Source organism: Triticum dicoccoides, chromosome 7A (genome assembly GCF_002162155.2).
Source record: "Triticum dicoccoides isolate Atlit2015 ecotype Zavitan chromosome 7A, WEW_v2.0, whole genome shotgun sequence".
Taxonomy (NCBI): Eukaryota; Viridiplantae; Streptophyta; class Magnoliopsida; order Poales; family Poaceae; genus Triticum; species Triticum dicoccoides.
The window spans coordinates 649,628,031-649,640,707 of NC_041392.1; the positions used below are offsets into that span (position 1 = coordinate 649,628,031).

At 50.8% G+C, this 12,677-nt stretch overlaps 2 protein-coding genes across 2 annotated transcripts; one reads left to right on the plus strand and one right to left on the minus strand.

Moving 5' to 3' along the window:
* Positions 1-1,097: 1,097 nt before the first annotated feature.
* LOC119332470 (DJ-1 protein homolog E-like) lies at positions 1,098-2,837 on the plus strand. The gene is made up of 3 exons (XM_037605653.1): positions 1,098-1,209; positions 1,295-1,974; positions 2,063-2,837. Exons 2-3 carry the CDS (start codon positions 1,348-1,350, stop codon positions 2,603-2,605), a joined length of 1,170 nt encoding a protein of 389 aa, XP_037461550.1. The 5' UTR covers positions 1,098-1,209; positions 1,295-1,347; the 3' UTR covers positions 2,606-2,837.
* A 6,480-nt stretch (positions 2,838-9,317) lies between these two features.
* On the minus strand, positions 9,318-11,916 carry LOC119327708 (probable serine/threonine-protein kinase At1g54610). The gene is made up of 5 exons (XM_037600812.1): positions 10,921-11,916; positions 10,297-10,836; positions 10,126-10,223; positions 9,904-10,024; positions 9,318-9,783 (listed from the first exon to the last, which is right to left on the minus strand). Exons 1-5 carry the CDS (start codon positions 11,608-11,610, stop codon positions 9,511-9,513), a joined length of 1,722 nt encoding a protein of 573 aa, XP_037456709.1. The 5' UTR covers positions 11,611-11,916; the 3' UTR covers positions 9,318-9,510.
* Positions 11,917-12,677: the final 761 nt, after the last annotated feature.

Sequence of the window (12,677 nt, forward strand, 5' to 3'; positions counted from 1 at the left end):
AGAAAAATCATCGCGAAAGTTTTATTTCATTTGGTATTCCTTTTCTGTGAAACTCTAAAACAAGGAAAAAACAAAAATTGGCATTAGGCTCTAGGTTAATAGGTTAGTCCCAAAAATAATATAAAATAGTCTATTAATGCATATAAAACATCCAAAACAGATAATATAATAGCATGAAACAATAAAAAAATTATAGATACGTTGGAGACATATCAACCCTCTAAACATGAGGGAAGTATATAGCTTTTATTGTATGTGTATCTCCTTCTAGAAAAAGTAAAGTATCTCTCTCCAAATTGACCAAATCTCTTCCTTTTGTGGCTTACTAATTGATTTACTTGCCGCTAATCAATGAATTAGCCAATGGTTATTCTGTCCCATAATCTCTAAACTTTTGAAGAGAGTATATGTTAGACACGATTATTGTTGAATCACTAAAGTATATAGTATGCCTCTGTTGCAACGCATGGTCAATCAGTAGAATATATATTCGAAGGACTTTAGACATATTACTTAATCATTCATTTGATTTATTTATATGCATTATGGCCCGTAGCAACGTACGGATGTTCTACTAGTACATACAAGTAGCTGCCTGCTTGCTAGTTGGTTAGCGTGGTTTGTTTAGTGGTCTTAGTTGCCTGAGGTTGAGAGTTTGAATCCATCTTGTGCACTATTTTTTGCATGGGAAATTAGGATGAGAAGAGTATTGACCAACTCATGCATAATATTCCCTCGCAAAAAAAAAACTCATGCATAAAATTAGGAGGTGACCCACTAATTACGTTTCAAATTAGGAGACGCAGTTAAACGGGTCGAGATAATTAAGGCAACCCATTAATTACGATACGGATAATCATCCTTTTCTAAAAAAGGATACGGATAATCATGCACAGAATTAGGATCACATGCGTATATTAGGATCACAGTTAAAGCGGTCCGATTGCAGAATCCAATCGTCATTAATTACAGGATCATGAAGAAAAATTGAAAAAAAATCAACGAATAATCGTGTCCGCTCGAGTTAAAATCGCACGGTCAATAAGTATCGTCCGATCCAAAATGGGCGAGATCCGGATCGTTCGGATCAGTCGCAAAAATCCGCACGCCCGGATTTTAGATTTTGCCAATTTTGAAAGTAAATACTGCCAGGGGGCGGATCCATCTCGCCGGCCCGGCCATGTGCAACGCATCTGAATCTTGTTTATTGTTCGGCCATTGTTTTTCCTTTTCGTATAATTAGAAACGAAGTCTTCGTGTTTCCCTTGCTCTCTGATCGATCCTTCCTACGCAGCTAGCGCACACTCCGTGTCACGCTCGCGAGCGAGCTGGTCCAGGAGGAGAGCAATGGCGCCGTCCAAGAAGGTGCTGATGCTGTGCGGCGACTACATGGAGGACTACGAGGCGGCCGTGCCCTTCTACGCGCTGGCCGGCCTGGGCGTCGCCGTCCACTGCGCGGCCCCGGGCAAGGCCCCCGGCGACCCCTGCCTCACGGCGGTGCACGACTTCCTCGGCTACGAGCTCTACACGGAGCTCCCCGGCCACCGCTTCCGCGTCACCGCCGACTTCGCCGCGGCGGCGGCCGACCCGTCCGCGTACGACGCGCTCGTCGTCCCCGGCGGCCGCTTCGTGGAGCAGCTCAGCGTTGACCCCGAGGCGGTCGCGCTGGTTAAGGCGTTCGCGGGCGAGCTGCGCCGGCCGGTCGTGCTCACGTGCCACAGCCAGGTCCTGCTCGCCGCCGCGGGCGCCATGGGCGGCGTCCGGTGCACGGCGTTCTTTAGCTTGCGCCCCGTGGTGGAGCTGGCCGGAGGGACCTGGGTCGAGCCCGATCCCCTCAGCCTCTGCGTCGCCGATGGCCACGTGCTCACTGCCATCGGGTGGCCCGCGCACGGGGAGGTCATCGCGCAGCTCCTGCGCGCCTTGGGCGGCCGAGTCCTCGGCGGGCGCGGCCAGGGCGTCCTCTTCCTCTGTGCCGTGAGCTATAGCCATTTCTCCCCCGTCCCCTCCCTCTCTCCCTTCTTGAATTAACTGTGATGTGATGAACTGATGATCGATGCAACAGGACTACGTGGACGACTACGAGGCGAACGTGCCCTTCCGCGCGCTGGCTGGCGTGGGCTGCCGCGTGGAGGCGGCGTGCCCGACGAAGCGCAAGGGCGAGCCGTGCGTCACGGCGATCTACGACGACGTCGCCGGCGCGGTGAGCGACGAGAAGCGCGGGCACAACTTCGTGATGACCGTGGACTGGGCCGGCATCGACGTGGACGACTACGAGTGCGTGGTCGTGCCCGGCGGCCGGTCGCCGGAGCTGCTGGTGACGAACGAGAAGGCGGTGGCGCTGGTGGGGCAGTTCGCGGCCAAGGGGAAGGTGGTGGCCAGCATCGACCAGGGGCACCTCGTCCTCGCTGCGGCGGGGCTCCTCAAGGGCAAGCGGTGCGCGAGCGGAGTGCCCATGAGGGTGATCTCCAACCTCGCCGGCGCGGCGGCCGTGGAGCCCGAAGGGGCGGTCGCCGACGGGAAGCTCGTGACGGCGGCGAGCTGGCCGGACCTTGCCGAGTTCATCGCTCGCCTCGTGGATCTCTTGGGCATCACCGTCTCCTTCTGAAGATGCAACTGCAGTGCATCTCTCCGTGATCTGTAATAACTTTGTGAACAGAACGCCGAACACTGTCACACTCTGCAGAAACTCTTAAACCTTGGAGTTCAGAGATTGCCATGTGTTTCCAGTTCTCTGTTTCTCTTCCTGTGTAGTAGCACAAACTGTTATTTTGATTTGGAGTGGAACTTCTTGGTGGTTTGAACTTGTATTTGATCAGCTATGAATGGTTTCTACCTAACTTTCATAGCCTTCAGTTTGGCTTGGCACCATAAACTGCAGAGCTCATCGATTGCCACCGACAGTCTTGCAAACAATCTATATCTACTCCACCTATCTATACTAATTACATTATGCTTTCTAATTTTTAAGCCCACAATCAATTGAGGTCTCCAATATAGAGTTGGTCACCCAATTTTGAGGGGTCAACCATGTTTTTTTCCTTTCTTATAAGGAGCCCTCTCATTCAATTCTTTATGCTTCCTTATTTTAAAGGGCTCATAATTAATTGAGGTCTCTAATTTCAGATTGAGTCACTCAATTTTGACCGGGTCAACATTTTTTTATCAAGAATCTCTCTCATTTCATTCTTTTAACAATATTTTTCTTCAAGGAGCATGCTCACAGATTTTTTAAAGCCTCATAGTTAATTCAGATCTCCAATACGGAATTGGATCACCCGATTTTGACCGGGTCAACAACATTTTTTCACTCTCTCATTTAAAAAATTCACCATGCTCCCTAGTTTTGGAGCTCTTCCACTCAATTTAGATATTCAATTTTAATTTTAGTTACAATTTTGAGCGGGTCAATGACACCAATCCCACGCAACTTCTCACCACCTAGGGAAAACAAACGCCAATATGTGATACTGTAGCACCAATATATATAGTACATACAGCTATTAGCAAAGAAAATGTTCGCACATAAATATGGATTGATTATCAGATAACACAAAATCACATTGCAAAAGGCCTATCAAAATACCGCATTATAAATAAAAAGAAAACACACTACATCATCTACGCCACTCGCCAAATCAAATATTCACTTAGTTTAAAAAATATAAGGTGTATTCGTTTTTTGAAAAGACAAGTTTCTTTAACTTTGATCAATTTCAAAGTCAAAAGCATCGACATCCATAATAGTAAATAAATAAAATATGAAAATTCATTTCATGATGAATCTAAAGATATCAATTTGATACTGTGGATATTGATATATTTCTCTATAGTTTTTTATCAAATTTAAAGAGGTTTGACTTTTCAGAAAAGTAATACATGTTTATTTTGAAACAGAGGGAGTACAAAATTATGAAACCCAACAACACAAACGACGCAGCAAAGGTCACCACACCTTCTAGTAAAGACACTATGCTCCCTTTTTAAGGCCTCACAATGAGGTCTTTAATTTGAAATTTGGTCATCCGATTTTGACCGAACAACAATTTCTTAAGGAGCTCTCTTATACAACTTTTTAATTCACTATCTTCTTAAGAAAACACACTTCATAACACCACATTATTAAGCTACGTCAATTAACTTTGATCGGGGGAGTAACATTGTAGAGTTTTCAAGAAAAATGCTTTAGCATTTACGAATATACAACACGTGACCAATACTTGTATGCACGTATTGCCCTCTTCAATTCATATTTTCATCTTTAAATACATTTTAATGATCAATGTCTACCACCAATTTTTTTGACAAAGGAAATATATTAATATCGCGGAGATACCAATTACACCCAGTCTCTGCAACAATGTAATGTCATAAAAATATTACGGATGCACACAACCAAAAACAAAATGGAAAGAAAAATAATAAATATCCCACTACAGTGATCAAAATCTTTGTAGCTGCAGCACGAACCACCACCAAGACAACACCCGAAGTTCAAGTTCTCCACAAGCGACGTCTCTAAGAAGGAAACAATGCACAAGGGCCGTTGTCGCCCGATCGTAGATCTTAGAGCATCTCTAGCAGACCCCGCATAAGTGGTCAAACCCGCAAAATAACTGCATTTTACAGTTCCAGTCAAAAAAATGAGCCCGAACAGACCCCTTAAAATCGTCCGACCCTTAAATTTTTTTAAGGGGCCCTATAAACGCGAAGGCAAACCCCTTATATCTACAGTTTTGAAGGCAACTTTGTCAGGGCCTTGCATACCGGTCAACGTTAGCGGTTGAGGAATCTCTGCTCCCGCCAACGCCGTGAAGCTCGCCCGTCCGCTCGACTGCCCGGCCGCCGTGCCCGTCCGCCACCTGCCCGCCGCGCTCGTCCGCTGCTCTGTTAGAGCTGTGTCGAATATTGTGTACAAGGTAGGTTACAGTTGGACTATGAGTTGTATTGTGTTTACAGGGTACGGAGTCGTGTCCTGGTAGGACACTTGTATCCTAGGCCTCTTATATATAGCGGGGGTAGACACACGATGTAACCTATGCCAATATAATAGCACAGGCACGCGGGGGAGCCGGCGGCGTGTGCCGGCGCCCGGACGGCCGGGGTGCGGTATTGTGACGGTGTCACGGGGAGGAGCACCCGTAGTTAAGCTCCGGGATGTAGCCATATCGGTGAACCTCGTTAACAAATCTCGGTGTTGTGCTCGTGTGATTGCTTGGTCCTCAAATGATTAACGGTATGCCTCGAATTTATTCTAATAAGTGGTATCAGAGCTAGGTTGTTTGAAGGCTGCGGATTGTTGATGCAGAGGAAGTATCGAGTTTGAGATGCAGCCGATTGTGATGTGGTTCTCAACAAAATTGAAAAAGACAAATCAGAATACAAGTCTTGCAGCAGACAGGACGTGCGATGATCGATCTGCTGACCGATCGGGCGAGCGTATAGGCAGGCGCATGCGCGCATGGCAGCGTGAGGCGAGACGTGCGGCGGTCGATCAGGTGGATCGATCGGGCGAGCGTCATGCGACGCACTCGAGTTGCGGCAGCAGCGACGCGATCCAGTGGATGGCCGACCTAGTTAGGTTGATCGGAAGTCAGTTGTGTTGATCTAGAGGAAAACACGTGGAGGTCGTCGATGAGACTTTACAAGATGCAATACATTCAATTGGAGACATGGCAGCGGAAGTTGTCGTGTCGGCGGATCGACGAGGTTGCTTGGAGCGGAAAGTTTCTTGAACGACGCATGTATCGTGTTTGATAAAAGCAATGGGAAGAGCTACGTGGTGATCTCGGCGAGTTGAGGCAAGGGCGGCGGCGGAACATGCAGGCAGCGGAGTCTTAATTGACTCGGTATACACGGTGCAACCGTGCGCGCAAGAAGCCTAGGCGGACCAGCGTAGTCGAGATGTGGGCTAGACCATGGGTCAGCGCTGGCAGGCCAAGGCGAGTTGGAACCGGAGGGCTACGTACGCGAGTTTTGTTTGAAGACAAAAAGAGGACCGAGTCCTCAAGTGACACAGACAACAGACAGGCAGATCAAATCTCGCGAAGGAAAAATCCATTGGTACATCCATCGGGGACTAGCAAGGATGGTTGGCAAGGCAAAAGCAATTAGCTTTGCATCAGGAGTTAAAGCCAAGATAGTTTTTTTCCACAGGGTCAGCCGTACGAAGAACCAGGACGTCAACGGATTCCGGATTTGAGGTGGAGAAGTTCACGGAACTGAAAATCTTGGATTATGGCAGACAAAGGTGAAAGATTTGTTGGCACAACATGAATGCTTGAAGGCGTTGCAGGAAGTCATGTCAGCTAAGATGGAATTATCAGGTGATGGATGGAAATTCGCGGAAGACGATTTGGGAGCCTTAAATGTGTCATGCAGTCGAACGAGTTCGGCTGGGTCGGACTAGGCAGTCTGACGGGATCGACGTAAGTCGGTTGGTACAGAAGACGGTGGTGAGATCGGCGACAGCGACATAGGAGCGTGATGCTGATGGTGACCGACTTCTGGGGCGTGGAAACACGTGACGCAGGTCTGAGGGCTTGTGTGGCTTCAACAAGACTATGGCGCGGGATAGATTCAAGGTGATGTACACACGGAGCTTGAAGTCAACGATGCGCGAGGGTGGACTGATCATCTACCATGGAGTTATGTTGAAGGTGGAGCATGATTGAGGGGCTACGGTGTAAGGATCCAGGGAATCGAAGCCTATTCAGCGGGAAAAAGCGAGTAACACGTAGTTCGGACTGGAGCTCAGTGGTCCGATGAAAGCGTGAAACTCGTCATCGGTCGGTGATGATCAGTGGTACTCTGCAGTGGGGGTTGAGTGGTGTGGTTTCGCGACCCTTGAGACTCGACCGGGACAACGGAGGCTCGACGCGATAATAGCGGCGAGGCGTGCGGAGCGCACGGGGCATGGAGACGGACCAGGGCTCTGGTGGTCATACATGTGGTGAGACACCTGCGAATTTGACTCGGGATGACTACAAGCAATGGTGAAATTCCTTCAAGTTTCTGACAGACGATCAAGAAAGAAGCGGTGATGGTGAGTTCAGGTAACTCTTATGTGTCACACCCAATATGTGAGTTATTCACTTTCACGCAGGTCAGTGATCGGTGTGTGATGGCGTTGGACGGATACTCTGAAAGTTGGGATCACAAACTAGAGGAACAAGGAATTTAATTTTGCTCGAGTGTTGACCATGGTTAAGAAAAGAAGGGACTACAAGTTGCAGGTGGAGTCATATGAAGTCTTTGGAGTAGCAGCGGTACTCATGGGATAAACTCAAGTTCAATGTACATGGAAGTTTGACGCATTGACGAATTCAAGATGGTGGAGAATATTCGCCAACGTGGAGTTTGTTAGAGCTGTGTCGAATATTGTGTACAAGGTAGGTTACAGTTGGACTATGAGTTGTATTCTGTTTACACGGTACGGAGTCGTGTCCTGGTAGGACACTTGTATCCTAGGCCTCTCATATATAGTGGGGATAGACACACGATGTAACCTATGCCAACATAATAGCACAGACACGCGGGGGAGCCGACAGCATGTGCCGGCGCCCGGGCGGCCGGGGTGCGGTATTGTGACGGTGTCGTCAAGCCCCGGAGATGTAACCATATCGATGAATCTTGTTAACAAATCTCGGTGTTGTACTCGTGTGATTGCTTGGTCCTTGAATGATCAACGGTATGTCTCGAATTTATTCTAACATGCTCCCGGCTGCCGCGCCCGTCCGCCGCCTGCCCGCCGCGTCCTGCCGCGCTAGCTAGATGTGATCGATGCGAGCTAGCTAGCTAGCCCCGGCCGCGTCTCTTGCTTCGGCTACAGAGGAGCTAGCTAGCTCGCCCCGGATGGATTTTAGCTGAGCTAGCTAGCTTGCTCCTGGATCGATTCGAGCCTCGACGGAGGAGCTTGTTGGCTCGGCGCTTCATGCCTTTCATATTTGGTCGTGTGCGGCTTCAGTTTCGACAGCTTCGTGTGCTATCTACCGATTTTGTGGGAGCAAGCTAACTGGCCATGGACATGGACGAGAGGAAGAAGAAGACGTGGGAAAAGAATATAAGTGAATATTCCGTTTTACAGGTTAAGTTTGAGGGGTCTATTCTGCCGTAGGTAAAACCAACCCGTAAAAAAGTATATTCCGTGAATATCTTTTATACGGGTCCGTTTTGCAGGGTTTGCCTCTGCGGCCGTCCGCGCCGACCTGCAAAATCGTTTTTTCGCGAACTGCAAACGCGTTTTGCGGGTCAACGGGATCTGGAGTCTGCTAGAGATGCTCTTAGGTTTTCGTCCTTAAAAAAACCCGCGCTCTAAAACAATGTCTTCAACAAGGAACTCCAGGCACAACCAATTAATTGTGGACCTTGGGTTTTCATCCTGAAAGCTAAGACTTTGTACTCCGTTTGTGTTGCCACCCCCACTTGCCGATGTCGCTTCTATGAGTCACGAATCACCTAGCAAAGTCCCAATCGCCTTGAAGACTTGATCCGTCATTAATAGGCCTCAGCCACCTTCATTCTTTGCCACTATTTTCACCATGAAAATCGAAATACCGACATTTCCCATAATGTCAACAAACAACAAAGCTTCGCGCCACACCCTCCTGAAGCCACTCGGGCTAAAATAGGGACGCACACGGCCGAATTTCATCCCACCCAGGAATCTACAGGCGTCAAGCATTCAATGAAGATCTCCGACAGAGCATTTCGAAACTCGTCAATTGCCAGATCAAAAAGGGCCGGCATCTAGGAGGACAACATCTCGGATCAAGAAGAAGGCTAGGACCACGTCCCTTGGACAATCAAACTAGCAGGCCCCAATGCCGCCGTGCAGCACGTCGGAGAAGAAGGCAACCGCGGCCATCCGGCCCGCGCCAAGCCATGGCCAGATCGGGGCGAGCCGGGACGACGCACCAGGAGCCACGCCCTAGGGCGAGGCCAACCGCGCCAGCAGCATGCCGGGGAATCCCATAAAATTTTCCGTACCAAGTGAATAAGATGACATGAGTTTGTATAAGGTGCATGACGTGGATAGTTATGTGGCTAACCATGATGTCGCAACATGCATGACCTAGTGAGATGGGAGAATGCACGTTGTAAGATTTAAAGGTTGTGGTATATGCGTGTAAAATAGTGTTAGTGGATGCTGACATGACACACTTGGTAAGGTGGAAGGCCACATGTTAAGAGAATTGCTTATAGTGAGGATAAACATTTTAGGACTATAGGATAAGACTCATCTTCACAGAAATTCCATTTTCCAACGCTGAACGCAAAATAATAGAGCAGCAACAGACACAGCGGGATCAATCATGGGATAAATGAATCCTCCCACTTCTCTGCAATGGAGATTTATTGATAGATGAACTGCGTCGCAGTCTACAAATCAGGAGTTTCTCAATCAGAACAGCAGCAGTTCAGTCGCAGCAAACTAAGTCGGCAACAGTAGTGGTATCCTGAACATGTTCTGCTGCCATTTTCATCCGCTGAAACCCACACAAATGTCCTCGATCACGTCGCCGATCTGATGGCCACGCCGCGGTGCGCGATAGCGCCGCCCGTGTGCTCGTCGCCGGTGGCGTGGTAGGTGTTGGCCCTCCGCAGCTGCGGCTCATCCGCAGGTAGGAACGACCGCATTGGGCTCACTGCAAACCGTTGCGAGGTCGTGCTGGTGGAGGCCTTGACGATGGCGCTCTCGGTCAGGACCTGTTCTTCTAATGGTAGGCCCAATTTCAGAGTCATGCACAGGGGCCCTGATTTTGCAGGCCAGGCCGTGTTCTCCTCCTACATTCATTCGTCGTCGCGCGCAAAGGAGTCAATGAGAGTATGAAGCTGCTAAAAATTCCGGTTCACGTAGGTAGAACTGCACGAAGATGGATTCGCCTGTGGACTTGTGATGTGTACCTCTTTGTTAGGATTTGGAGATTCGCCATTGGAGAGCTTTGGTTCGTCGCCGTGCTGCTCCCGATCAGCTCTCTGCTTGCCGCTGTTCCTTCGCTTCTGTGAACGCTGCCTCGGCTTGGACCTGCACACATGGTGGCAGAGCAGAAAACCATCAAGCCAACAGAGAGGGAATTCTGCTTCTGCAAGATCAAAGAAGCGTTCATGCGATCGGTCAGTCCTCACTTCCTTCCGTCGTGGGGGGTGGTCGGATCGGCAGCCTCCTCCTTGTACACGCAGGGGAGGTCGGAGACGTCGCACGCCAACGGCGGCGTGCTGAAGAACTGCAATGGAAAGTCGTGTGAGGTGCAATGGAAACTTGTGTGGACGGATTGGCTTGTGTGCGCGGGCACGTACGTCGCTCTGCAGAGCCTGGGCGGCGGTGCCACGGGCGGCGGGGTCGAGGGCGAGGAGCGTGGTAAGGAGCGGGAAAGCCGACGCCGGCATGCCGGCGAACTTCTCCGCCATCGTCGACTTGTACGTCTTTGGCGGGCGGATGGTGGCGGGTAGCTTCATCCTCCGCCAGTACTCGTCGGGCGGCGACCCGCAGAGGCTGAAGATCTTGAAGAGCTGCTCCACCTCCGTCCTTCCGGGCATCAGCGGCTTGCCGGAGAACATCTCGGCGAGCAGGCAGCCGGCGCTCCAGAGGTCGATGCCCACGCCGTAGTCGGTGGCGCCCAGGAGGAGCTCCGGGGCGCGGTACCAGAGGGTGACCACGCGGCTGGTGAGCGGGCGGCGCCGGCCGGGCCCGAAGTAGTTGGCCAGGCCCAGGTCGCCGATCTTGAGCACGCCGGCGCGGTCGATCAGCAGGTTCGAGCCCTTGATGTCCCGGTGCAGGATGTTGCGCTCGTGGCAGTGCTGCAGCCCCATCAGCAGCTGCTGCATGTAGCACTTGATCTGCATGCCAAGAAACCAAGAAAATAAGTTCTGCTCTTCGGTTCTACGGGTCGTCGTCTCCGGCTCCGGTGGTATATATGGTACCTGTGGCAGGGTGAGGGGGCGGGCGATGAGGCGGGCGAGGTCGGAGTACATGAAGTCGAAGACGAGGTAGATGCTGCGGTGCATGCGGGAGGTGGCGATGCCGTCGAGGCGGATGATGTTGGGGTGGTCGAGCCGGCGGAGGATGCGCATCTCGCGGGCCATGAACTTGACGCTCTCCGGCTCCATGGTGTCGAGCCGGACCTTCTTGAGCGCGACGAGCCGGCCGTCGGCGCCGCGCTCGCGGGCCTTGTACACGTTGCTGTACGTGCCCTGCCCGACCTTCTCGATCTTGTCGAACGCGTCGGCGCTCCGGGGCACGATCCCCTGCAGCGCCTCGCGCGGCACGTTCTCCAGCAGCCACGTCGGCCACCCGTCCACCAGCTGCTCGCGGTCGTCCTCCCGCCGCGCCGCCGGCGCCTGCGGCGGCATCGACAGCGACGGAGAGGAAACCGTGGCCGCCGTCAGGTTCGACGTCCCCGAGGCATCCGTGGTCTCCGTCCCCGCGGGACCGCCATCCTTGGCGTCCGCCTGGTCCCTCGCGACCGCGACGGCGGCGGTGGTGGGGAGCGGGTCGGTGAGGCGGCGGGCGGCGGCGGGCGTGTAGCCGTTGCAGCGCATGAGGTGGTCGATGCCGCGGTCGTGGCTGCGGGCGGGGGAGCCCTGGGACGGCTTGGCTTGCGCGCAGCCCATGTCAGCGGAGCCGCGCGACGGCGACGGCGGCCTCGGCGGCGGCTGGTGCCGACGAAGAGAGGGAGGTGGAGGAAGGGGCGCGACGGGGATGGAGACATCAACATAGAGGGGAAGAGGGACGAGCCCCGAGTGTGGCGCCAAACATATAAACACTAAAAATCTGTATCTGCAGGCTGGATGGCTGGTAGTGACATTGACAAGAACGATATTGTTGCCGGCCGGCGGCGGCCGGCCGCGCGCGGCTGATCGGGAGATGTAGCTGGTGACAGCCTACGTCCTCACGTACGTGTCTCCGCGCAACAGTGCAGCTCCGGAGCCATGGTGCTCCGCGGTCGGGCACTGCCCGTATACGGCCCGAGATCGACGGAGTTATAGAGGAGGTGCAGCCAGGAGGTAATACAAATCTGGCAGCTGCAGTCGCTGTCGCCGCACCGGTAACTCCCGAGTGTTCAAATTTACTGGAACGCAGGATGAACATGACGAGGATTTGCCAATGTAGATTTATAAAATTTTGAACTTTGTCACCTGGCAGTTTTAAACTTTTTGTAATGCTCACATGTCCAGTTGTTTTGTATACATTTTAAATCTTAGAATTTTTTTCCTGGCCTCATGGCAAATTCATAACATTTTTGTCTTCCAAACATGGCAACTTAGGTCCTTTTTGTAATGCTCTGATGGCAAGCTTTGGGAAATTTTATCACTTTATTAATGGCAATTTTGGGAATGCTTTTCTACTTTCTTACATGTCAAATTTTATTTACTAAGAGCATGGCAATATTATTATTAAGATCATGGCAATTTTATTTATTTATTATCATGGTAGCTGTGTGTAATTTTTATGTTTTTGAAAACGAAAATATAAAGCATGGAAAATTCCTTATACTTAATTAATATGCAAATTTGACATGTATGATCTTTCTTTTTCTGCATTTTTGGGCCACGGTATTGTTTTTGTTGGTTTCTTCTTTTTTAGATTTACTATGGCCCTTTTGTCTTGTAGTACTAATTTTTTCCGTAGGCTACCATGTCAATTTCCTGTAGGTGACTTGTAATTTATTGGAGGGACA